The 27,968-nt window shown below is 38.6% G+C and overlaps 1 protein-coding gene across 1 annotated transcript; it reads left to right on the forward strand.

Annotated features, from left to right (window-relative positions):
- The first annotated feature begins 1,773 nt into the window (after positions 1-1,773).
- Positions 1,774-26,294, forward strand: LOC307043548 (phosphatidate cytidylyltransferase 2-like). The gene is made up of 13 exons (XM_079688054.1): positions 1,774-1,998; positions 6,494-6,636; positions 9,190-9,286; positions 9,943-10,040; positions 11,242-11,381; positions 13,742-13,800; positions 14,734-14,816; positions 15,108-15,195; positions 15,562-15,630; positions 16,669-16,821; positions 17,425-17,544; positions 17,676-17,779; positions 24,147-26,294. The coding sequence occupies exons 1-13, from the start codon at positions 1,936-1,938 to the stop codon at positions 24,280-24,282; spliced, it is 1,353 nt and encodes a 450-aa protein (XP_079544180.1). The 5' UTR covers positions 1,774-1,935; the 3' UTR covers positions 24,283-26,294.
- The last annotated feature ends 1,674 nt before the right edge of the window (positions 26,295-27,968 follow it).

Genomic DNA, 27,968 nt, shown 5'->3' on the forward strand with positions numbered 1-27,968 from the left:
AATCCACTTTTCCATGTCTTTTACACATCAATGTGTCCCCTCTGTAGATTCTGAAAGTTTCAGGAAAAAATATTCTCTCACTTTTTGTCCTGATCCATTTATATAAAAACCTGTCTGAAAATGAGCTGATCAGATTTGGGCCACTTTATGATGTCATAACTATTTTTAGTCTTGTGTAACCATTAGCCAATAACCAACCAAGGTAACCCCACCCCCACCTTATCAACTGAATCTCCTCCTAGGGCACCATTGTGTTCTTTTTAACCAAATATCTATACCTCATTCACACCAACGGTGTTTCAGGGCCGGTTTGGAGCTGGAACTTGAAAAGCACCGGGTTTTCTTGTTCACACCGCAGCGGAGCAGCCTCTTAGCTCCGGAATCCGGTTCATTTCAAGCACCAAAAAATTGTCCGGCCAGAGCAAAAGCACCGCATACGTCACGCTTACGTCGAGGCAGGGGCAGAGGCAGGGGCAGGGGCGGGATCAACTCCTGAACAACAACAAAAAGCCGCCGTTTTATCCAGTTTGTACACAACGATGGAGAAACTTAACAAGCAGCAGTGGTCCACTGAAGAGACCAGCTACCTAGTGGGAATCTGGTCTTCCGAAGAGTTACAGAGGAAGCTGGAGCACAATCCGCGCGGTTTGGCTTTATGAAGCAGGCACGCAAACGGTTATGTCATGACGCAAACGATGACGCAATGACGCAGCACCAGTCGGACTCTGGGCGGTGTGAAGAGAGCCGGAGCTAAACCGAAGAACCGGTTCTGAACCTGAAAAGCTCTAGCACGGAGCTTGAAACGGAGTTGCGTTGGTGTGAATGAGGTATCAGAGGGGCGTGAGGAGGGGCTCCTTATTTTCATCTAAAGTAACAGACAGAGAATCAGCACTTTGGAAACAGGGCTGAAACAGAGGGGATTATGGGATGCTGCAATGATCTGTTTGGTGTTTGGAGCCAGGGGCGGTTCTAGGGGGGGGCAGGGGGGGCCAGTGCCCCCTAACAATGACCTCTGACCACCCTGTGACCCCCCTAAAAATGAAAAGTGAAAAAAAAGAAAAATGTATGACTTATTACACGATTTATTGAATGACGGAATAGGCGGAACTAACGTTATTCGTCATTCTAGTCGGACCCATTAGAGCAGTGCACTCAGGACCCATTAGAGCGGTGCACTCACTTTCACTGTCCGGCTGAAACGCAAAAAACAAACACTTTTCATCTCGGATCATCAGAGGCTGTTGCATCCAAGAAAGACTGATTGAAACCTACGTTTCGAGAGACTACCACGATAATTGAAGGTGAGTTAAACTATTGTATCCGTGTAATTGTAAATGTAAAGTAGAGATGTAACTGTTCTTGCCTTTATTTTTATATAAATATGATATGGTGTTAGTGCAAAAATGGTACTATAACTTAAGCTGAAGCTAACAGTAATAACTATAAGATATATCTGAAATAAATAAGTGTACTGAAACAAATACAAATAACTGTATTGCATTGTTTTCTTATGCGCAATTACTGCATACTGTCTAGTTCTCTTTTTCGTCCTGCATTTATTGTGCCCCCCTCAGAAAATAACTGGCCCCCCAGTGGCCCCCCCGGTCAAATTGGTCTAGAACCGCCACTGTTTGGAGCCAAACACTTCAGAGATGTGTTTTGTATCTGAGACCTGTAATATATTGATGAAAAACAGTATAATAGGGGACCTTTAAATGTAACCATTTTAGTTTTATTTTGAAAAGCGGAAGTGCTCTTCTTTCCCAAGCTTTTTCATTCATTCTGACTTGACATAGACTTGGTTCATCGAGTGGAAAGTGTCGCTGTGCAGATACCAGCTAACACGCTCAGCAGGAGATCTGTCAGTCCGAATAAAAAGTGTCTCTGAGACACAGGAGCTTCTCTGGAGTCGTTGGGGCTACAAAACCTCTAAATATGACCGAGCTCAGGCACCGTGGAGCCGAAGCACCGATACAAACACAGCCGTCAGAGGACAAGGTAACGGGAAGCTAATGCTAGTTAGCCACATAGCTCTGATGCTCGGCACTGTAATGCATTATTATTCATAATTTGATTATACAACAGGGACAAACATGTAGAATATGTTAGTATTTCTTTGTGTGTATATGTTATGGAAGTTGAGCAAACATGCTTTTGGCAGCTTTGCCTACTAAAATCAGAGTGATTATTTAGACTTTTGAATATCCTGGGTATATAAAATTGTTTTTTTTATATTAGTGGGGTAGCCTATTAAACATGTAAAGCCAAGCTTTTGCAAATAACAATAGCCCTTTTAATTGCTAAATATATGGTTAATGTCACCGAATGCTAGGAATGGCTGTGGTGTGTGACCTGTAGCTAGAGTGGAAGTTAGGTAAATATTGATTTAATTTGTCATTTTGTTATTGGATACAGTCGATTTAGTAGTAGATTGATTTTAAAGGGGGATGCAAATCCAATGAAATGTGGTGTACAAAATCATCCGCCAAACTACTCTCATTTTAAACCTGATTGGTAGACGCTTCTTCCTGGTCTGGGTCTTGGTGAAAACAACAGGCAAAATAAAAGCACAAATATAAATTACATCAATTTTAAGTCTGCTTTCTTTATCATATACATGCTGATGTGTAGAATTGCTTTTCTTGTATATGAAACGATGTTAAATTGAGTTTGAATCAGTGCTTTTGTTTCATGAAGAGCTAAATATGAACAATTTGATGGATGTTTTGGAGTGAGCCCCATACAGGGTGTTGCATCACACAAGGGTTGAAATGGCCTCAAGCTAAAATATGTTGAAGACTGTAATCTGATCTTAATTACATGTATTTCTCCAACAAAGTCATCCGTTTACTCAGCTGCCTCTAAACAAACAAGGCTCACATACTTCTTTATGCTAGTGTAGCATTAGCTTAGCTGCTAAATCAATAACAACAACTGCTTCAGGCATTCTGCTGCCTGTAACAGGATATTAAAACGCTCCAGTTGTACTGAAGGGAAACTAAATACATTATTGTGTTTTGGAGAACATTATGTTCCAGTAAATGCCATCAAAGAGTCATGGTGGTGATGTGATGGGCGTTAGGATCCATAATCCAGAACAAAAGGACATGATTACAGATAATTGCAGAGCAGTTAAAAGCAGATGTAAGTGGGCCATTAGCTACATCCAGACCACAAAACCTCATGGGGCAGATTTAAGGAATGGTTATAAACTATGGGCCACTCAGCCCTCAAAGTGCTTTAACCTTCATGCTTTGGTTGATTGTCTTCTGATCGTATTGTGTTTTTAAAGCAGCCCAGCAGTGAGTAGTTAAAGACGCTGCCTTTGTGCTCCTAATCAGGTCATTCCATTCACAATTAGGTATAGTGATATCTAGATAACATCATTACTATTAAGGATAAGGAAAGTCTAATATGTGTTCCACAGAAGAGACATTTGCAGCGTTACAGCACCAACAGGGGACAATGCATCTACAAGACGAAAGAAAAACAATACCTTGTTTAACAGTAAAGACATAATAATTAAGTAATTAAACAGTGACAAAAAAGAGAAAATATTATAGTCGAAAGATTAAATGTGGGTTATTCATATCATTGCACATATACAATTATTATTATTTGCGTGACCGTTCTCGTGTGGCTCCAATCTAACTTGCCCCTTCACAGAGTAAATGCTAGAGCAGGGATTGTGTACACGAGACCTATTTGAATATGGAAATGCAGGTAAATAGTGAATTGTCTACTCGATCCCCTTTTCTAAAATTATGTAAAAAAGGGTTTAATCTATTCTGGCCCTGCTTTGACCTTTTTATCTGGATCAGTTTATGAAATAAGGATGGCATTAGTTTTGGTAACTTGTATTATGGTTTGCATAAATATGGGAAGACTGAAATGCAGGTGACACCTTTTATGAATAAGTTACACTATGATAAACCTTTGAACGTTAGAGATGTTCACCATTTTTGGATATCTTTGTGGTGCATCATCTAGTCGTGTACATTTCTCATTATAGACATTTATTGTGTGCAAGTCAGGCCATGTCCTGAAGTCTACTTTTTAAAATGACTATCTGAACACGTGTGGTCGTCAGCTATTCAAAACAGTTGCTCTGAAATATCTGTCATTTATCACCCCCTGCATGCCACACTGGTTTCCTACCGGAGCACTTTCAGCCACAGACTGAGATCACGATAACCACCACACAGCGCCACAGGAGGTCTTTCCTCCCAGTGGCGATCAAACTCTTTAACTCTTCACCCCTAAGTAAAGGGCACTGAGAACTTCCACACCGACACTATGTGCAATATACATATAAATATAATTAACATCATTGCAATACACTCGCTGCTATATAATATATACGTGCAATATTATAATATATTATTATTATTAGTATTATTAATAATGCTATGATAACGTGCAATTATGTAACTGCCACTACGTTTTAATTTTTGCACTACTAACTACTAAATACTGCTAATAATAATTGCATTGATTGTGTGACTTTCTATGTTTCTACGTTTCATGTTGTCTGTGGATGTTTAATTGCTCTTTTTGCTGCACTTTTAGTGTAAAGTTTTGCTGCTGTGTTTATTGTGTTTATTGTATTTTGTTACTCTGGCACAACAATTACCTTCGGGATGAATACAATCTTATCTTATCTTATCTTATCTTTGTGCCTGTAAACCCATAGCTGAGAAGATGAATCACCAACCTCGTCTTTTGCGGTATGCTTTATTTTCCGAAAGACATCTGTACATAAAATAAAGCCTAAACCAGATTAAAAATGACCTGTGCTCCTGATCCTTTCACAGCCTGCAGATTTAGCTCTTTCTAATGAATTGGAGACACTCATTGTGTTGACGCTGATGACCAGGAAGCATGGAAGGGGAGGAGTGTTTGTGTGAAAAAAGGTTATTTTTAACTCAAGCATCCTGAGTGACGGACATTGTTTCCATAGCAACCAGCAGGCGGAAAATGAGTCTCTATGTGTGTGTGTTTTGCTTTGTCTGCTTCTGGACTTCGTGTGTTTCATATAAGGAGATTCAATCTTCCAAATCTATGAACATTTACAGTTTTAGTTTTTTTTTGGCTGGGTGGATCCAGAGGGAATTGGCAGCCTAAAGAATGAGTGTTTTTCTCAGTGACACTCTAACAATGGTGGACACACACTGACTGTTGCAGCTGTTAAAGTGACAGTAATATACACAAGAGAGTAAACTGAATCTGCATGGCAGGATGTCATTGCTACAAAAACATCTTTATAATGAAATGAATTAATGCGGTCCTCAGTCACTTTACAACATACTTCTTGTAACATTCTTTTCCTTTTTTATTAATATGTTGATTTTGAGCAATATATGTAGTGATAAGGACTATACAAGTAGTTTGACAAAAAAATGATCGCCAATCAATGATATAAACAATTAATTTTGACTTTAAGCCTCTGAAATATGGAGGTTTCCCGCTTTTCTCTGTGTCATATCATAATAAAGGGAATATTTGTATGAGTTGCCTGACATAACAAGACATTTAAAGACATCACTTTGGACTTTTTAAACTGAGATTCACAATGTTCACAGTTTTTGGACATATTAGAGAGCAAATTATTATTTCATGAATGTAGAAACTATAAGCCAGATAAAAAATTAATGGAAATCGTTGTTATGTTGGCATTGCTTGTTGTGATGTATTTTTTTAATCCTATTTTAGAAAGGAACATGTTTCCAAGAAATGTACCGTTGTTGCTTTTGCTGTAAGACATACTACAAAGGTCTGTCATTCATACAGAAAATATCCAGCAGCAGTAATGTCGAGGTGTTTAGATGTTAAACTGTGAGACTCAAACAGCACGCAGACCATCTGCTGTGAAGTGAGAACTCGGAGCCTAATTTGGTCACCAGCAGCAGAGAGGTCTGTGGGGGAGAGAAAAGTGGGAAGGACAAAATGACCTCAAGAAATCTGTCTGATTACATCCATCCTATGATAGCTGTTTCCATAGAGAGGCAGAAATCAGAGGGTTTTAAAACAGATTGTTTTTAACAATATGGATGGAGATGATTTGGCACAGTGTGTGTTTATGTGTGTGTATGTGTTTGTGTATGTGTGTGTGTGTGTCGCCCACACACTCCTACTGGCAGAACTGCTGCTGTAAAAATGGTACTGTATGTCCTAACTGATATTATCAATAAGCTGTTCAATAACATATTACAATTTTTTAGAGTACATATTATTTATTAGAGCATAGAATATATATGCATTGTGGATAGAGTGGTATGCATAGGGTGTTAAATGACTGGACTAAATAAGCTTTGACAAGAAGGACCATAAAAGGGTTTCTCTCAAAAAAATACATTTGACAAGATTACCTTTTTAATTCAAGTGTGCATGGAATGGGATGTTCAATTAAATATAAAATGAACAGTGTATGTTTTCAATTACTTTCTGCAGCCTCATATCTTTATTAAATGTCATATTTCTTTCACTTTGCCAGGGTTCAGACAGCGAGCTGAGGTTGGAGAAAGATGGAGCGTCAGATGGAGACTCGAAGGGGGACTCAGGACTCTCCGAGGTGCCGGCCCCTGCTGATGACACCCCAGAGGTTTTAAACAAGGCCCTTTCTGGACTCTCCTCAAGGTACTATCACTGAATGTTAAAGGTCCCCTATTATACTGTTTTTCATCAATATATTATAGGTCTCAGATATATACAGAACATGTCTCTTATTGGCTGAAACACCAAGCATTGCAGCATCCCATAATCCCCTCTGTTTCAGCCCTGTTTCAAAAGTGCTGATTCTCTGTCTGTTACTTTAGATGAAAATAAGGAGCCCCTCCCCACTTCCCTCTGAGAGAGATTTGGTTAAAAAGAACACAAAGGTGCTCTAGGAGGAGATTCAGGTGATAAGGTGGGGGGGGGGGGTTACACAAGCCAAAACATCGTTATGACATCACAAAGTGGCCAAAATCTGATCAGCTCATTTTCAGACAGGTTTTTATATAAATGGATCAGGACAAAAAGAGAGAGAGAATCTTTGTTCTTTGTTCCTGAAACTTTCAGAATCTCTTTCCACAGTGTTGATGTAGAAAATACTTGAAAAAGGGGATTTTGCATAATAGGGGACCTTTTTAAATGGGAAAACATATTGCTGGGTTTTGTTTGTAATTGAAATAAAATATGATCTTGAAGCAAGGTGTTCAGCATGCTCAGTGATGTCAAATTGTCCAGCATAGAATATAAAAATAGCTATTTGACTTAACGCCTTTTATCTAAAGAGCTACTCTTGGTTACGGGTCATACAGTGAGTCACTACATTGCTTTGTGTAGAGCTACAGGCCCATGTTTTTCCTGAATCTAACAGCAGTGGTGTCATGATTCACACACAGGATTCCTTCCTCACACAGTGGATGTGACTCACTGAACTTGACCCTCTATTCCTGGTAGAAACATTATTAACCCTCCTATTGTCTTCGTTTCTCCCCCCTTACTTTGGTGTTCGCGGTCAAATTTGACCGGTCCTGTTTTAGCTGCTATTACATTAACACAAAAACCATTAATTGTCACCAAATTTCATTTAACCTGTTAAGCCCCATTCCCCCTCGGGCAGGGGAAAAATCGCAACATCTGCATGAAACAGCGTCTGAGGGCTTCTTAACATTTAAAAACCTATTAATGCGTCATAACCACTTAACGGTAAGAAACTCAGCTATCAGACAATATTAACAATTTTCGGATGGTTACTAATTCCTTTTCTTTATGGTGGTCATTTTTGACCGGGAACACCATGGGTGTTACAAAGTTGACTAAATCATCCAAAATTCAATAAAAGTGGTGATCAACCATTGTATATGTTCAAATGTCTACTGTGAAGGATATCATGAAGCCTTAATGCAATCGAATCTAAAACAAAAAAGTTATGATTGATGAAAGTAGTAAATTGGTCAGATTTGACCCGAAGAAAACAGGAGGGTTAATATAAAACTAAGGATGTCCCTGTATGAGACACCGTTACTCTGTGTCGCAACACTTTAATATAAATCATTAACATAAGCCACACTACCTCTCCCACATAGGAATAAGACACAGTTCATGTATTGTATAGTTTTTGTGTATTTATATTTATTAGAAATATGAGTAGTTTTGTGTGTTTGGTGGTCATTTTGTGTCTCTTTGCATTTGTTCTGCGTCTCCTGGTAGTTTTCTTTGTCTTTTTGTTGTCTCTGTGTGTCATTTTGCAGCTGTATCTGTCCCTTTGTAGTTCTTTGGTGTGTCGCTGTAGCAGTTTTTCATCTCTTTGTAGCCGATATTGTTTATTTGCAGCCTTTTTGTGCTTTTTTTGCTAATTTCTTTTTCTTGTTGGTAGTGTCTCTTTTATTGGGGGGGCATTGACAATTGGGGCCCCTGTGCCATGTGGCCCTTTTTTAGTAATCTATTCACGACCACCAGATAAGCAATGATTTATATTATTATTATTAGGGATGTCCCGATCACTTTTTTTGCTCCCGATCCGATTCCGATCATTTGATTTTTACAATTTGCAGATACCGATTTTTCCCGATCCGATCTTTATGCAATGCATTAAGAGAAAAAAAAAAGCATTCAAGTTGTCCCTTAAGGTTATTTTTTTATTTAAATTGGATATTCAAAATGGATATAGCTTCTTTTTTCAAAGCAGCATTGGATCAAAACAAAATAAAGCTTATCAGTACTCATTAGCTTACTGCTACAATTAGACACTGCGCCCACTCTGTTGCCAGATTTGAGAGAAATAAGCAACCAGGTCTATGAGAACAAGCCCCAAAGAAGCAACACATACATGATGTTGTGTAATTTGAAACCAAAACTAAGGCCTCAGGATGACTTTAAGACTTGAACATGGGCATTTTTGTTTTGTGACATTGAATAAAAAAAATCCCGATTTCCGATTTTTATCTCCCGATTCCGATCTTTTGAAAATCACGTGATCGGATCGGGACATCTCTAATTATTATTATTATGCATTATCTCAAAGACCAATTTCGAACTCTTAAACTGTGATCGAGGTATCCTATAAAGCATTTTTAATCCACTTCCTTTTGTAAAGTCTACTCCTGCTAAATGTATTGTTTACTAACCAGTGATGTTCACTTAAAAAGAACTATGGGATGCATGTGCATAATAAAAAAGAAAATGTGTGTGTTTCCTTTTAAGATGGAAGAACTGGTGGGTCCGAGGCATCCTCACACTAGCCATGATCTCCTTCTTCTTCCTCATCATCTACCTAGGCCCCATAGTGCTTATGATGATTGTGAGTACAAAACTGATGGTGCCGTGCAAAACCCTCTGACTCCTCCAGAGTTACCTTACAGAGAATATGTTAGAAAAGTGTCTTCCAACCAGTGCTGAAAAAGAGGTGTAAGACTTGAAAAAAAGTCATGGTTGGTTATGTAAAGTATGAGCTATGGTCTAGTTTATTTACATAATTATATTAAAGGTACAGGCACATTTTCTCCATGAGCTGTACAGTGCTTTAGATGTCATTCAATATGTTCTCTCTGCTGCACGTTCAGTTGACTTCCAACACATAAATGTAAATTGTTATCTCATGAAATTAAGTGACATCTTGTAATAGCACGCAAGATCTCTGCATATGGGAATTCCCTGAAGATAGGCCTGTCAGCCATTTTATGTCACTATGGTACCAGGACATATTACACACGCACACGCACACGCACACACATGCATGTGCACACACACACACACACACACACACACACACACACACACACACACACACACACACACACACACACACACACACACACACACACACACACACACACACACACACACACACACACACACACACACACACACACACACACACACACACACACACACACACACACACACACACACACACACACACACACTTCTGATGCCCCACTGTTTCTCTGTGTGTAGGTCCTCTTTGTTCAGATAAAGTGCTTCCAGGAAATCATCACCATTGGCTACAGTGTGTACCACTCCTACCACCTGCCCTGGTTCAGGACGTTGAGCTGGTGAGACACACACACACACACACACACACACACACACACACACACACACACACACACACACACACACACACACACACACACACACACACACATACACACATATACACATACACATACACATACACATACACACACACACCCATCACATTTGTGTGTCATAAACATTGCATATGTGCTTCCATCTTATTGTGTTGTCTTGCTTTTTTGTCTCTTTTGTTGCAGACTTCCTGAGGTTTGTTTACTGACCTGATCTGATTGGTTTAGATTCTAGATTATTAAGCCAATCAGCAAAAATGGCAAAGATTGTGAATTATCAGAGCTGTGATTTTAGTGGAGATGCACCGATCGAAGTGGCCGATCATTTAAATACAACATGATTATTTTACATCATATCCAGGCAAACACACACGCCATGTCGTCGGTATAGCATTTTTTCAGTGCGAGCAACGAAGACCTAAAGCTTTTGATTCGTAACACCGGCAGGACCTTGGAGGAAAATACTTAATGAGACACTTCAATAATATATTGCAAATCATTCCCATGCTGCTCAAAGTAATCAACATATAATACACACACCTTTGTGTAAATAGATACTGACTTATACATATTTTTGTATAATTAAGTAGTTAAACTGACACATAAATAAATAATAAATAGGGGAGAGTCTTTAATAGGTGAAACAGGGGGTCAGCAGTTCAATCCCACCTCCTGACAACATGCGAAGAGTGCTTGGGAAAGACACTTCACCCTAAATTGCTCCTGTAGGCAAGTCTTCAGTGTTAAATTATATGAAGGTCACTTTGGATGAAAGCGTCAGATATATAATATGTAATGTAATAAAAGGCCTGCAGAAACAGTACAGAGTAATATTTGTATCAGATGTTTCTCTTATATTAATAATCTATGAACATTACATTTAATTTTCACCAAGAAAAATGTGACTTTTATATGACATTTCCATCGGTGCATCTTTATTTCTTAGCTTTAGTGGTGTACATTAGTTTGATAGATAATCCTGACATTCCCTATGCCTTCAGCAGAAAAATCTAAACTCTCTTCTTTGACAAAACATTCGTCAAATGCAGTGAGATGAGTCGGTGAGTTCATCAATGGCCTCACTGGTTTTTCTGCAGGCATACTGAATGTCTGATAAGCTGCTGGTGTGAAGCCTTGAAACATGAACATGTCTTCCACCCCACAGGTACTTCCTGCTGTGTGTCAACTACTTCTTTTATGGTGAAACCGTGACGGACTGCTTCTTCACTCTGGTGCAAAGAGAGGAGCCGCTTCGCATCCTCAGCAAATACCATCGATTTATCTCCTTTGCCCTCTACCTCACAGGTACAAACTCTGACAAGCCTGGGGGAAATATAGCTATAGTTATAACATCTTTCCACATGTCGGCATGTTAGAGGGATCAACTTAAAGGTCCAAAGACTTGGATTTGTCTAACTTGGCACAGGGGTTATGGAGCCAGTGTGTGATAAGCCAACCTCAGATTCACCCTTTATTTTTTAAAAGAAATGCAAGGGTCTCCAAACTGCTTCCCCTTAATGTTGACAATTGAAATGATCAGTTTGCAATTATTATGTTTTTGCAAACGGGTTCATGCATTTTATTCTCTGAGAATTCGTTTTTTTTTTTTTTAAAAGCAATGCCCATCAATAGAGCTGTTTGAATATGTGAAAGTCGATTTGAAAAGTCATCTGAGCATCTAAAGAGAACCAAGTCTCTTAAAATGTAAATCAATTGTTATCAGAATGAATAAACGAGTGTGCAGTTCCAACATATAGGCAACAAGCTACAATCATTTGACTTTCATTACAGTTTTGAGAAGGCATTTTTATTGAGGTAAAAGCTAAATGAGAGTAAAGGCAGAACAATAGAAAACAGAGGCAGAGTGTTAACCTCATAGTAGTTAACAAGTGATGATTAGGAGAGATTATTAGTGTATGAGTTGAAACTTTTTTTTTTGTTGAAGAAATCTTACTCTTTGTGCCTTTTTTCTGGAATAGCTTGTTCTTTTTATTTTCAAAGTAAAGTGTCCTTGCATCGTACAACTGTGCCGGCTAAGCAGAGAGGAAGTGACATGTGGTGTACCACTCACACTTTTATCACTTTCACCAAACTCCAGCCACACACATGATCACTTTCTACTGGATAGTTGCACTAAGGCCTTGTCTAAATATGCCACAGTGCCAAGGTCCTTGGCGTCAGAGTTTAAAATGTTATCAAATGAAATCACTTAACTTAATGTGTGCAGATAAGAAGTGCTTTTTCACATGGTAAAGGATATAGAGCAGTGGTGCCCAACCTTTTTTGAACCGAGAGCTACTTTTAAAATGGCCAGTCTGCGGAGATCTACCAGTCCAAATAGAGAGGCATTGCCATTACTGACAGCCTACTACCAGGTAAATACACAATGCTGTGCATTTAGCTGTCCTTTCAGGCCCCTCCCCTTTTGGGAGCGTAGGGCAGAATGAGGAGGGAATTCCGTCTGGTAGCGTTTGTGCACTATTTTGAAATGTCGCTCCTAAATTACCCTTCTTCGGTAAAGCCACGCTCGCATTGCAGATGAGACAGATGGACTTTAAATTGGAATAGATTTAGAATAGAATAGAAAAATAATCATCCAACCACTCGAAGTGAAAATTATATATTTTGGGCTTTTTTGCTTCTGCCATAATTGCGGTCTTGTGTGTTTGCAGACTGTCACTCCTGTTGTTGACACGGACAACGTCAGCGAACTAGTGCACACTGACCACCAGCCACCCCGACACATGGGGTCACACCGGCCAATCACAAAGCTTTGATGCGTTCAAGTGCATTATTCTTGCGCAGGAAGATTATGTTATAGGACATTAAAGATAAAAAATATATACAGTCTATGGATAAAACAGAATATTGTTGTTCTATTTTTAGACACATCTCGCGATCGACTGGGAATCTCCCCTGGTCGATCGCGATCGACTGGTTGGGTACCCCTGATATAGAGTGTATATGATCAAGCTACTGTTTAAACTGTCATTTGCTAATTACATTTTCAATATTGTATCCGGACGTCTTAGTTTTGTCAACTTGAAAAACTGAATTAATTCTGTTAATCCAGAGTTGAATGCCAACATTTAGAATATCCTTTATGAACATAATAACCCTAAAAGTTGGTTATTTTAGGCTCTGTGCAAACTGAAGAAGTCCCACTTCCTGTCTGCAGGTTGTCAGTTGGTAATTCAGTTCTGCTGCAGCTGAACAGGAAGTGAGGAGGAAGGAAGCACCTTGATTGTCGCTTCCTTTTGCCTTCTATGTTCACACTGAATGGGCCGGCTCTTTCACACGCTTTCAGGCAGCTTTGATGATCATTTTGTCAGACCTTGAAGTGCCAGAAAATGCATACATTAATCATATGTAGATTTTTTTTAAACCTTGAAGCGTCCTCCTTCCTCGGGTGTAAACTATGTCTGCTTTAACTTCTTCTTCCCAGTAAAAGCACTTTTTCGTCTCTTCTATGCAACATCCTCTACGAAGCTCAGTCTTGTACAAACCTCCTCTCTGCACATTTACTCAGAGCTTTGTCTGAAATAGGTCAAGCTAAATTTAGATGAGTTGGAAGAGAGATGAACATAATTCTGACTTAATTAACCCCCCTCTCTTTCACAGACCTGGTTATATCAACATTTTTAACGCAGCATGTCTTGTTGCAGGTTTCTGCATGTTTGTGCTGAGCTTGGTGAAGAAGCACTACCGCCTGCAGTTCTACATGGTGAGTGGCAACCTGGAGGCTCCTGGGTTATTGATGAGGCAAGATGAAATACGGGCCCTCAAGTGTGTGTAGAAGAGGGCTGGAGATTGCTCTAATAAATTGTCTGGCATACAGTCATTAAATATGTGTCAAGCAGAAAAATCAGTGCCTGTTAAATCAAAGGGAAAGCAATCATCTAAGACAACATCTGTGATATGGATTAGATCAACAAGACACATCAATCCTGTGATCTTTGGTCCTAATCCAGGCTCTATGATCACATAGAGAAGGATATTACAGTGTTTGTAAAAAAGAAATGTAAATTATGCAGCCAGTGGAAGGGTGTATTAGTCTGAGAAATAACTGAGAATAAAGTTGTAAATTAACAAGAAAGATACATTTTGTGTGTGTTTGATAGAGGTTCATCCAACCTTGCAAGTGAAGCAATCAATAAAAAAATTTTTTCAATGTAGGAATTTTTTTTTTTTCTTTTTTTTTAATGCTTGATTTTTTTTCTTACAAATCTCAGAGAATACCCACCTTTTTAAAAACAATTTCATCTTGCTTATTTTCCTTACTCTCATTACCCTGCTCCCCTTCTCTTTAATTTAATTTAATTTTGCCCTAAAACACTGCTGATAATAGACAAACCTTACTTTTGTTTCAGTGGAATGTATGAATTAATATATATTAAATACGGAGCCATGAGGTTTACAAAAACGCAGCTCTTAATGTTAAATAGGATACGCTGCCTTCAAACACATTTTGAATTTAATCAAGCTAATATCCTTTTCAGCTAAATCCCATCTCAGTGTAGTCACAACTGACTGTAATCCCTCAGGTGTTGTGCCACCATCAAATCTATCAATACATATTTGGAACAAGGACCCTTAGTCATGAATATAATTGTGTTGATTGTAAACATATTTTCCTAATGATGTTTTCTCTCCACAGTTTGGTTGGACTCATGTGACTCTGCTGATCGTGGTGACTCAGTCTCACTTCATCATTCACAACCTGTTTGAGGGGATGATCTGGTAAAAAAACAGTCCTTTATCGTCTTTGCATAGATTAAGCTTCACCTTAATAGTTTCTTAAGTTTCTGTCTTTAAAAAGAATACATTCCACTGTGTTTTACCATTTCAATAAACTTGAACATTTTTCACATTTTCATATTATGCTCACACTGGGCCTCATTTCAATAAAAAAAAACTGCACCTACTATGTTTACCGTGTTTATGGGCTTGCTAGAACAATCCAAATACATTCATACATTTTCTCTAAGTTTCTTATTTATGAGTCTCATGTTGACTCTTCTCTTCTCACAGGTTCATTGTGCCAATTTCCTGTGTGATCTGTAACGACATTATGGCCTACATGTTTGGTTTCTTCTTCGGGCGCACCCCTCTCATCAAGGTTGGTTGCATATTATTGTTTTCCCTATTTTCAGAACTATTAATGCAAGCAACAGATGTCCAGCCTGTGTTTCATCAATAAAACTCACGTGTTTCTAGTAAATGAAAACCCAATTTTGTAAGTATCACTTAGTTTTTGTCTGAAGTCTGGAAATTGACTCTTGTTATGTTACTCCACTCCAGAGAATATGAACTTTTTATGACATCCTTTTAGGTATTTCTCCGTAATATTAGCTCCTTCTCCTTGATCTTGTTTACTTATCGGCAGTCAGTGTTTTATTGACACATTTCATGGACACTTTAAAAGTGTTGTTTGGTACATGGTGATGTATTAACCTACTATCGACACATTCACTGTCCTCTGCAGCTTTCCCCTAAGAAGACATGGGAGGGATTCATCGGTGGATTGTTCTCCACCATAGTGTTCGGCATCATGGTAAGAGTTATAGAGAATCCTGATTTTTTTCATTTTGGGAAGTGTTTTTCTATTTTAACACTAGAACCGCCAACGGGTACATTTTACCCGCAGCTGTTTCTTGATTGTATGTAACTTTTCTTCAATAAAATATTCAAGTCTCCCAGTCCGTGACTTTTCCTGAAAGTGTGTTATGTAGCACCCTCTGTTGGGTTGTCAAATTGTAAATATGAAGTCAGATTGAAAAAATTGCCCAAAGAATTGCCATTTATACCCATTAGCGCCAGCGGGTAATATTTACCTTATAGGAAATGCAGGGATTTTCGCGCTATTGATCTCGCGCAAAACATAAACATGACGTGTTGTTATAGCAACGCTTGTTGTTTACTGCGGTTCCCTATAAAAAAAATATATATAGATAGAGAGAGATCGATAGATAGAGAGAGAGAGATATAGAGACACTTTTAGCGATATTTTATACTTCATGCTATCTGCACACTAGATATCATATGGAAGCTGAGAGTCCACAGATTATATTGGTTTAAGTTTCATCACTGTGCGATCAAAACTCACTGTTAACCCTGTGTTCTAGTATGATAAGTAAAAGAACATTGTACCTTGAAAATCAATGCATTCTAATAGCGGGTACATTTTACCCGTTGGCGGTTTTAGGTATACAGCGACCCCTGGCAGTTCTAGTGTTAAGATAGTTTAGTAAGATAATGCAGCACAAATGCCCTATATCGCTATGAAAATGAAAATTACACTTTAATTAGATCCTTGTTGGCACATGCTACAGCTTTTCAACAAGCTTCATTAAAATCGGTAGACAGAAAAAATGAGCCTAAAATCCTAACATCCTGTTAGGCTGTTTCACTGAGATGTGCAACATCTAAATAAACCTTGTTATGTTAGCTCTGAATTATTAAACACTGTAGATGTTGCAGAAGTGTTTTTCCTTTTCTTCCTGTTATGTCTGTCATTATTTGACAGTGAAACAGTATTTATAATAAAAAAATCAAAGGCAACATGCAGTAACTGAAGCTTGCTCTCCCCCAGCTCTCCTACGTGATGTCCGGCTGGCGTTACTTCGTCTGCCCGGTGGAGTTCAACAACGACTCCAACCGGTTCCAGGTGGACTGCGAGCCCTCGGAGCTTTTCCAGCTGCAGGACTACACCCTGCCCTCCGTCCTGGAGTCCTTCACCGGATGGGTAAGACTCTCCTGACCTTCATCTGTCCTTCCTTTTCTGGCATCACAAGTCATATAAACATTCATGTAACTATGAAACAATAAAATCACTATATTGCAAATCCAGTATGCCAAAAAACAAGAGGGATCCGTAATATTTGTAGAATAATGTATTTGTGTCGCAACCTTTCAAACACTTTGGAAGTGGACAATGCCAAACCGATATAATGCAGCATCTCTGTAAAGCTATAGAAAAATATAGACGGTTTTTTCTTAACAGGTCAAACATTACACATTGCAAACTCAAAGCTCATTACATTTATGTTAGGACCTAGCCTGTAGTTTCAGCTAGTTTGAATTGTCAGCTTTGTTATTTAGTTTTTATCCTGTGTAACTTATAAAGTAACGTTAAAATATATCTAAATGTTGTTTCTAGAGTATATTAACAGAACCGAAGTCCAGTTTAACACCAGGTTTTTATCATACGTTTCAACCTCATTATATTTTTCTCCGCCAGGTTTGATTTTGATACTAAAAGCCTGGGGATGCACGTCCTATTTTAGCCAAATAACTAGTTTACTGCTGGTCTCTGTTTGAGTCTGACACATGGTCCTTGTCTCCGCAGACCACGGTGCGTCTGTATCCGTTCCAGATCCACAGCATCGCTCTCTCCTCCTTCGCCTCCATCATGGGACCCTTCGGAGGATTCTTCGCCAGCGGCTTCAAGAGAGCCTTCAAGATCAAAGTAGGGATTTCTGACACGTTTGTTTACTTCAAAACACTCCAACTATCCCTTTAATGTCTGTTGTCTTTGCTCCATTTATATTATACGCATAGCAGCAGTCTGATCACATGTACTGTTGTGTGTTCTTCCAGGATTTTGCCAACACGATCCCGGGTCACGGTGGCATTATGGACCGGTTCGACTGCCAGTACCTTATGGCAACATTTGTTAACGTCTACATTGCCAGCTTCATCAGGTAAACACACTGCTATGCTTTGTTGATATGTTTTATAACCTAATTAGCAATGAACAGTAATCAGTGGCGTTTTTATATGTACAAAAGTGATGGGGCAAGAACAACTTGGATGTGTATATATAAGCTTCTAGTATTTTTTTAAACACGTAAACAAATAACTTTTCGCGGCACACGTACTTACAGCCAATCAGCTCTCTGAATTATGAGATGACGTTTGGTGGGTATTGCAGCACAGTGCCCCTATGGTGATTATTTTTTTGCCGCACACATTGAATAGAAAAATACTCTGAGCATGCACAGTGTAGTTTTTACAGTACACGTTCATTTTAAAGAGCAGAGAGAGGGGCTTGCCCCACATCGCTCAATCGGCACACTGTAGACACTAATTAGAAGAACGCCGACTAAAACAGCAATGTACAGACGAATCAGAACCCCCCCCCCCCCTCCGTTATAATGTCCTTCTTTCCATTGAATTGTCGTCTTGAAAAGGGTACTCACAACAATTCCGCAACAACATCATCTTCACCTGTTGCACTTGCCATTTCAACGTTAAAAACAATAAAACGGCATATGAATTGCTTCGTCGCATTCATTCTAGATCAGGGATGGGCAAATGGCGTTTGTGTGTATTCAATTCAAGTTTATTTATATAGCCCAAAATCACAAATCCTATTGGTCTCAGAGGGCTTCACAAGTCAACAAACACAATTGGCAATGTAAAACAATGTAAAAACAACAAATGTATCTTACAAGATCAATGTGAAAATACCAATTTAAAAAGGAACATGACACAAATGCAGTTAAGAGTACAATAAATACAAAATAAAACGAAGGGTCCATGAGGATGTATAAAAGGGGGTTTAAAACCAGTCTTAACTGTACGCTGTACTAAAAAGGAAAGTCTTTAACCTGCTCTCAAATGTGTGGACACTGTCTGCCTCCCTAATCGTCACTGGAAGTTGATTCCAGAGGGATGGGGATTGGTAGCCGAAAGCTCTAGCACCTGACCTTTTTTTGTGGACTCTGGGAACCACCAACAGACCTGCACTCTGGGATCTTAATGCCCTAGAGGGGCAATAGGAGATTAAAAGATCCTGTAGGTAGGATGGTCCCTGACCATTTAGCGCTTTGTATGTGAGTAAAAGTATTTTTAAATCAATCCTGGACTTAACTGGTAGCCAGTGCAATGCTGCTAAAACCGGAGTGATGTGGTCCATCTTTTTCGTTCCTGTTAAAACCCATGCTGCAGAATTTTGTATGAATTGAAGGTTCTTTAATGATGTGTTTGGACAGCCTGATAAAAGGGAATTGCAATGATCCAGCCTGGAGGTGATAAAAGCATGGATTAGTGTTTCTGTATTGTTGTCATTTAGGATGTGCCTGATTTTTGCAATATTCCATGGATGGAAGTAGGCAGTCCTTGAAATGTGCTTTATATGGGATTTAAAAGACAAATCCTCGTCAAAAATAACACCAAGATTTTTTACCGTGGTGCTGGAAGTCATGGTAATACAATTCGAAGAAATTATGTTGTTGGACAGTTCGTTCCAAAGGTACTGGGGGCCTAGTATAATGACTTCTGTTTTGTCAGAGTTTAATAATAGAAAGTTGCTGGTAATCCATATCTTTATCTTTGTGAGGCATTCTTGCAGTTTAACTAATGGAAATTGTACATCTGGTTTAATTGATAGATATGATGAACAGGATGGGTCCAAGTTCAGACCCTTGCGGTACTCCATGACTGACTGTAGTTTATAATGAGGATTCATCGTTGACAGATACAAACTGAGACCGTTTTGATAGATAAGACCTGAACCAGCTTAGTGCAGTTCCCCTTATACCTATCAAAAACTCTAATCTTTGGAGTAGTATGTTATGGTCAATAGTGTCAAAGGCAGCACTCAGATCTAACAGAACCAGGATAGAGGCAAGTCCATTATCAGATGCAGGTCATTTGTGACTTTAACCAGTGCTGTCTCTGTGCTATGATGTTTTCTAAAACCTGACTGGAATTTCTCAAATAAACAAATTTTTTTTGAAATTACACACAATTTTGAGGCCACTGCTTTCTCGAGGATTTTTGAGAGGAAGGGAATGTTTGATATTGGCCTGTAATTGTATTGTAATTGTATTGGCCATAACATCAGGATCAAGTTTTTTGTTCTTTTAATTATAGGTTTAATTACAGCTACTTTAAATGACTGTGGAACATAGCCTGACAGTAAAGATATATTCATCATATTTAATACAGGTGTATTAATTAGGGGTGCAATTTCCTTGAACAACTTAGATGGAACAGGGTCTAAGATACAGGTAAATGCTTTAGAGCAGTGGTCGCCAACCGGTCGATCGCGAGTGTGGTGCGGGTAGATCGCGGACCGTTAAAAAAAAAAGTAACAAAAGAAAGAAAAATTAAATTAAAATAATAATGTTTGAAAAATACGTTTTTAGATGTAAACCTATCATCCACCACCCCGTTAGCAGGTGCCACTTGATTGACGTATATTTGAGACACCTCGATAATATAATACATTAACCGTGCTTTACGTGAACCTCATCATGACACAAGAGACAACGGCAGGACTGTAATTTCCCGTGTTCACTGAACGCAACAGAGGCAAGACACCACACCAATCAGAGAGTTGCATGGAAATACACGTGTGCTTATGTCATTCAAGCTCGGCTCTGTGTGTGTGTGGCAATAGCGCATTTAGTGTGATAGAGAGAGGGACGGAGAGAGGGAGAGAGAGGGACCGGTGCTAGCGGGGACCGTGATGTTAGCATCTGGTTAGCTAGCTGCACTAACTAACTAACGGACATAAGGAGCTGTTTCCACATAAAACTGGAGGAGAGTCCTCTCCTCAGACTGAGGGGCTCAGGTGAGCTAAAGGACTCTCTGAGTGTTTAGAACGGTTTTGTCACAAATTATTCAAAAGATTATTGCCGCGGCACACCTTCATATGATCATTATAGTTATACAAACAATAAGAGAGTAAATGAAAAACAGGTATGAAATAGCCTACTATACAGTATGTCACTAAAACAAGAATACAGTTTAAAAGGGGAGTGATTTGTAAAATATCCATAAAGAAAAAGAAAATCTGTTTACAGTTCTGTTTCATATGGGTGCTGAGAGATGAATCCATAGATCTCTTCATGTTGCTCTCAAAGTGCACCAGATTGATGCTTTCAACTTCAATATTTAAAAAAAAATCTTCCCGGAGGTGAGGACCCCCCTAGAGGAGGTGACGTCCGCCCCCCAATTGCACTTTACCCCTGCCTATATGCCGTGAGATGATTATGGAGCCTTCACTGTAACAGTAATTCAGATGCAATTAGCCTATATAAAAGGCCTCAAATTGGAAGCACTGTCTGGGCCGTCTTTTTCACTCAATTCTGCAATAGATAGATCTTGCCTTTCACCTAGGCCGAGGTCTGCGATCTTGGGCTTAAAAAGGTTGGTGACCACTGCTTTAGAGGATGCAATAATTTAATTTAGTTGGTTTTGGTATATAGGAGAGAAGCACTCTAAGTATATGTCCGGTGTTAAGGGTGATTCAGTGCTGGCTAAGGGTAGGTGGTGGTTTATTTTGTCCCGAAGAGTTATAATTTTATCATTAAAGAAGTTCATAAAGTCATTACTACTGATGGATGTAGGAATTAGGGGTGTAACGGTTCACAAACATTTCGGTTCGGTACATACCTCGGTTTTTTAGGTCATGCTTCGGTAAGTTTTCGGTACAGCAGAAAAAATTATCACAAAACATAAAACATTTTATTTTTATTTTTTATTATTATTAAACTGTGAATAATGTATTCACAGTTTAATTCAGTCTTTTTTCTTTTGGCACCGGTGATATTCACATTCGGGTGATGCCTTTTCAAATGAGTGGGCAAGTTTGATGTATTGCCAGCCGCGTAACCAATTTTAATTGAACAATGCCGACAAACAGCTTTGGTTCGGTCCGTCATCCTTTTGCGTAACTGCGAAACCAAAATGTTCCCAAACCGGATACTTCAGGGATGCTGGAGGATTTTCAAGCTCAACTTTATCTGCGTTCGCCATTTCGACAGTTCCTCAAATTACTGACTAAATTTGAACGCATCCCTGTGACCAGCTCTCATAGTACGCCTCTCGTCCAATGAAATGACTTGGTCGCTCTATGACGCGTTGAACCCAATGTGAGCAAATTACTCTGAATGCTGCCATGCAGCACCTGAGATTACTTCAAAAAAGTTGTTCACGTTTCATTGTTATGCCATGGAGCTAGTCTTCTTAGTTTCATTTTCTTAATTTTAAAAGGGGCAATAGAGTCCAGTGTTATTTTTAGCGCCCCTGTAACACTATCAATCATATGATCTATTTGGGGGGGCGTAAGGTTAGTAAAGGAGTCCTCCCTTGGACTGTGAGATGTTAATGAGCTAAGCACTGATGTAATTGTTTCCATAAATGTTGCTACAGCAGAATCTGATAGATTTATTTTGTAGGCATTCTTATGCAGTGGCTTATAGTCTAATAACAGAACACCAAAAGTTAATACGTAGTGATCAGATAAAACAGGGTTATGAGCACTGACTGATAGATGCTCAATTTGAGAACCATATGTTAGAACAAGGTTGACGGTGTGGTTGAAACAGTGAGTTGGTTGATGTACATTCTGTATTGTGTTTGTTTCCCGGGGAAACCCTCACAAGAAACACCAGCTGTTGTTATCCCTGCTGTGACGTTAAGTTGCCGCTTGTAATTATGCCTTTACAAGCTTAAAAGTTGTATTTATCATCTGAATTTGGCGAAACAAGTTTAATATTCTAAAAACCAAGACAAACTGTCACGGACTCTGCCGTGTTATCTATGATTACTACGCTTTTCATTCATCATTTCAGCGGGAGTGAGGGGCAGCGGCGCTGAGTGCGGGCTGACAGGTGTCTGTGTTGACATTCCCCTTATTGTGGAATAAGGGGAATGCAGAGACAGGCTACAAGTGTTTTAGGTTCAAGTTAGACGACTAATGGATGGGTTAGTGTTCATGACTTAATGTTTATGTCATCTTAATGGTTAATCTCAATGCACACACATTTTCCGTGCTTTCCAATAGTTTAAAATAGTTTTATTCCACTGTTTAATAACCTGTTCAATACAAACATGCCACTTGTAAAAATTAAATAACATTTCTGTGAATTGATATTTGTTTAGTGAGCTTATTAGAGGATGTTCCCTAAAAGATTGTAAAATGTCAATGAAGATGTCAGACTTAGTATATTTGTTAATAATTACATACAACACATGGAATTTTTGTGTGCGTGTGTTCCAAGTGAATCTGCGGCCCCCTGGTGGCCAGTACATCCATTATGTGGCCCCCACCACCATCAAAGTTGTCCATCCCTGTTCTAGATCCTCTGTCTGGAGCCAGTTAACTAGCGGGCCTTCTAGTGTACCCTGGAACCGAGGGAAACTCTGAAAGAATACGCCCATTGGCTACAAATCAGTATATGATTGGTTGATCAAACTGTCAATCCAAATGTACGCTCTCATTCAGTGTAACGGCCAGGGCATTCCATCAAGGATATAGAATACCTTGCTTGAAGGATATTCTACCCAGAGACCCAGAAAAATATCTGATTGGTTGCTTTTCTTTTCTAACAAAAAAACACTGAAATGCGTAGGGCATGGACCGAGAAGGACAAACAACACAGATACAAATCTCATTTATTCATTATATACATTTTATTTATATAATTTAATCGATTTTTTATTTGTTTTATCCGAGTGTTCCAGGGTATTCTCTGAATACCTTGAAGGCCCTGACGGTTCGCCACTGTTTATTTTATTCCTGACTGTCAAGAAATAAAATGTTTCGTCTAGCACGAAACATTTTATTTCTTGAAGAAAACAAACTGTTGGTTGAACATTAAACTAGCTAGCTTGCTAATAACCATTAAATAGTTATCTCTGTATCTTGAGTTGTGTTATGTCTTCCTCTGACACTGAATAAATATTCAAACATGAAACTAAAGTATGAAAACTGAATTTTGTTTGAGACTTTTCAGTATTGGTCAATATCGCTGTAGAGTGCCTTTGAGACTTAAAAAATATTTGAAATGTAACCTCATATTGAGTTCACTATGTAGATCAGGCTGTAAAAATGCTATGTAGTCAAGCTCCAGCACTTTTGATAAATTAGCTGAAAGCAGATAAAGCACGTGGTTCCAGCTTGAACCCTCAGAAAATGAGCCCTCAGATTTAACATGTCTATATTTTTGTTTTTTATTCTTTTACCACCGATTAATTTATTTTGGATCGATGGTGAGATTTGATGGTTATAATCTTCCTAATTTCCATCCATAATTATCTTCCCTCTCCTCTCAGGGGCCCGAACCCCAGCAAGGTGATCCAGCAGCTCCTGGCTCTGCGCATCGACCAGCAGCTCCACATCTTCAACTCCCTGAAGGCTCACCTGACGGAGAAGGGTTTCCTGCCGGCGCTGGAGGACGTCATGGCCTAGACACCCCCCCTCACCCACTGTGGCTCACCCTGAGGGGGAGAAGAGAGAGGAGGGTAGCACCCCGAGGACCCCCTGCTGACCCGGGACACTGGCAGTGATTTGTGTGTGAGCGAAAAACACATCAAAGAAAAACGACAAAAAACTTCAGCTTTTGTTCATTCCACGTCATTTGGTCTGGGAGTCCAGTGTTTGTGAGTTACTATACTGTTACACATTTCCGTTATAGACGACTTGTATTAAAAATGTTGGTCAGAAAGACATGTCTACCTGGATATCCTCTATATACCTATTAATGTGTGTTTTTCAGTTTTAATGCACTGCTCTCAACACTCACTGTACTGTATTGTTACCCCCCCTCTTCCTCCACAGATTTTAAGTTTCTCTGTCGTGATTGTTTATATTTATACATAGATGTTTTTATATTTGTTCTATTATATCTAAATCTAAATGTCGTGTTTTATTCAGACTGAATTCACCTTTGCCATTCGCCACGTGCATTTATATGTGAGTTTGTTTCTGTTTTTCCAGTGTTTTTGGTGCCATTCATCATTTCATAAAAGAGACATTGACATCATTTCATCATGTATTAACACAAAATAATGTCCTGAGAAGAATAGCTAAGTTTTGTCAGTGTCAGTGTTTGACAGGATCAGTTACAGATACAATCCTCCATGCAAGAATAGTGTTTTATTTTGAGGGCCAGTGCGACTGACACCAGCACCCTCTCAGAATAATGGTCAATAATTAGCAGAAAAGCTCTCGGAATACAATCATGATTTTGTTGAATTGGCTTGTTCTCTGTTACATAGTTTTAATCTCTGACAAAGAGCTGTTTTACCACATATTTTATAAGGTGGTGGGATTGTTGCATCTGTCAGTTACATTAGTAGAAACAATAAAGGTTTCTACACTGCCAATATCTGCTTCTTTATGTTGTAATGTTAGCAGCTTCAGGACAGAAATACAGATTATATACAGAATATGTTTATCACTGGTGGACTTGTGTGTGTGACGGCAGCTGTGCCAGATGTGACCTGATTGCCAATTCAAGAGGTTTTACAGAAAGGACCCTTTGATATTTATATCAGTGGCAAATGTTCGCTTCATTTGGTGGTTCAAATATAAAAGATTCTCTAATGTTGAGTTCATTTTGTTATGTTTTCTTAAGGGGAAGCACCCCAGGTAAAAAGGGGGAACAAATTGGAATTTCTTGCGTTATGTTCTTTTTATTGTGCTAAATCAATAGCCTCACTGGCATTTAGACCTTTGAAGTTTAAATTAGTCGTAACTAACTCAAAAGCAACTGATGTACAACATATTGTCTTGCATTTTAGAAATGTCCGTATGACTTTACTTTGATATTTATAAAGAAAGGTAAAGCAGTTTTGGCTTGTGCTTCAAACTTCCAAAAAGGCCAAATACTGGTACAAAGTAAGATTGCTAAGTACATCAACAAATGGTCACATCTTTCTGGGTTATTTTGGGAACAAACATCTGTATTCAGTGTACGTGGGTCCAACTCTGGTTGGATAAAGATAAAGGCTCTTATGTGTCACCATATTCATCCAATCACATCAGGTTGTCCATCTTGTCTCTTCAGATTCATCCTTTCGTTTCCATCCAATCAGAAAATATATAATTTATCCTCGTCAGTGAAAGCCAAATTAAGTACCGTATGTGTAAATGTAACCCTGGCTATAAAAAGTATGTGTTTATTTGTAAAGGACAAAACAGCAATATGAACAATCATATAGCAGTCAGTGTAGCAGAAATGTGAAGTTAAGTATCTAAATGCTATTCTTAAAAAAAAACAGCTTACATTTGTGCTATTATCTGTGACTGCTTAACGTAATCCTTTTGGAAATAATTTGCCATTTTAAATATCCATTTTATTGGGTTCTGTCCTCAGAAAAAGCTGTATATTTTTAAGCAATTTACTCACTTTTTTGTAACACAACATTTGCTTCATTATGGCAATCAATTTCTAAAATAAATAAATAATGTACAGACTCTTAATTTTCCCCCCTTTTCGACTGTCACTCCATCATTTCATTAACTTTTCTTAACTTCTTAAAGTATTTATTTACTGTGAGAAAACCTTTTCAAAGTGACTATATTGTACATTTAAGAAGATGTTTAGAAACGGTGTTCTTCAGTATTTTTGGTTAGAGGAATATTTAAATGATTGCCATATAGGAGAGAGTATAGATAGCAGCAAAGTATTTTTCTGTCTTTTTTTTTCTTGCTCTGACTTCAGTGCAGTTGGGTGTTTTTTAGGCTGTTCCACTGTAACTGTAATTAAAGCATTGTCTCCAGAAATGATGTGTTTAGGACTGGTGTCTCAGCATTTATAGATATGTTCTATTTCTATTTGTAAGGTCATTTCCCTGCAGCTCTGTACTGCCATTTCTCTCTCTGGTGTCACAACTGTCCACTAGAGAGCGCTGCAGCTCCTGAGATGAAACGCTGATGCTGCAGAAAGCTTTCTTAGTGCTGTTGAATACATTCCAGTAAGTTCAAAAATATTATTAATGCCACTATTCAAAGAAGATTTGTTTGTTTTATGGCACCCGTTATGCCATTTTAAATCAACACCATCAATCAATCAATCAATCAATCAATCAATCAATCAATGTTTATTTATATAGCCCAATATCACAAATGTTACATTTGTCTCAGTGGACTTCACAGTTTGCACAGAATATCAGTATGACAATACGACACCCTCTGTCCTTAGACCCTCACATCGTACAAGGAAGCACTTCCGGAGAAAACCCACAGTTTAAAGGGAAAAATGGGAGAAACCTCAGGGAGAGCAACAGAGGAGGGATCCCTCTCCGAGGACGGACAGACGTGCAATAGATGCCGTGTGTAAATTTAAAAGATAATACATTGCCCTCTTCTTAAGGATTGAACGTCCCACATGCTGTTTCCCTTTGTGGACATTTTATTTTGTGCTTATCTTAAGAAGCTGTTTGACATTTCAGTATATTATTCTCAAAACTGTGCAATGGTTTTTGTTGACATTTTGTCTGGATAAAATAACTTGTACTCTTTGATGCTGAAATGTGTTTTTCAGGTACTTTTACATAAGTATCATTTGACGACTTAAGGACAACGTATTCAGCACTTTAACTTAAATAAAAATAGTAAAACCACAGTGTGTAGAAATGATCAACACAATACAAATAAGTCCAACATTTAAATGTGATAAACACATTAATGCATCAATGATTATAATCAAAACATATAATATATATTATTCTGAAATGGGTCGATCTGCATATTGAGTACTTTTACTTTTGGAACTTTCATTATATTTTGAGGCCACTTTTGTATTTTTACTTTACATCTTGAATGCAGGACTTTAACTTGTAACAGAGTATTTATACACTCTGGTATTTCTACATGTAATTAAGTACAAGATCTGATTACTTATGCCACCTCTGCAGCTTACAATAAGTGCAATCAACCACGAGGATGCAAACTCCGAACAGCACGAATCCTGATTTGTGTACCTCCGATCTGTTTAGCTCAATGATGTTTATTTATTTCCCCTTTTTCCTATATGAGTATTTTCTGTTAGTTATAATAGTTTTTTTGGAAAGGGTGGTTTTTAATAAGTATACAGTAGGCGGTAATGCAACGTCCGGATGTTAAAACCAAAAATCACAAATCCTTCCCGC

The sequence above is a fragment of the Notothenia rossii genome (assembly GCF_949606895.1).
Source record: "Notothenia rossii genome assembly, chromosome: 6".
Lineage (NCBI taxonomy): Eukaryota > Metazoa > Chordata > Actinopteri > Perciformes > Nototheniidae > Notothenia > Notothenia rossii.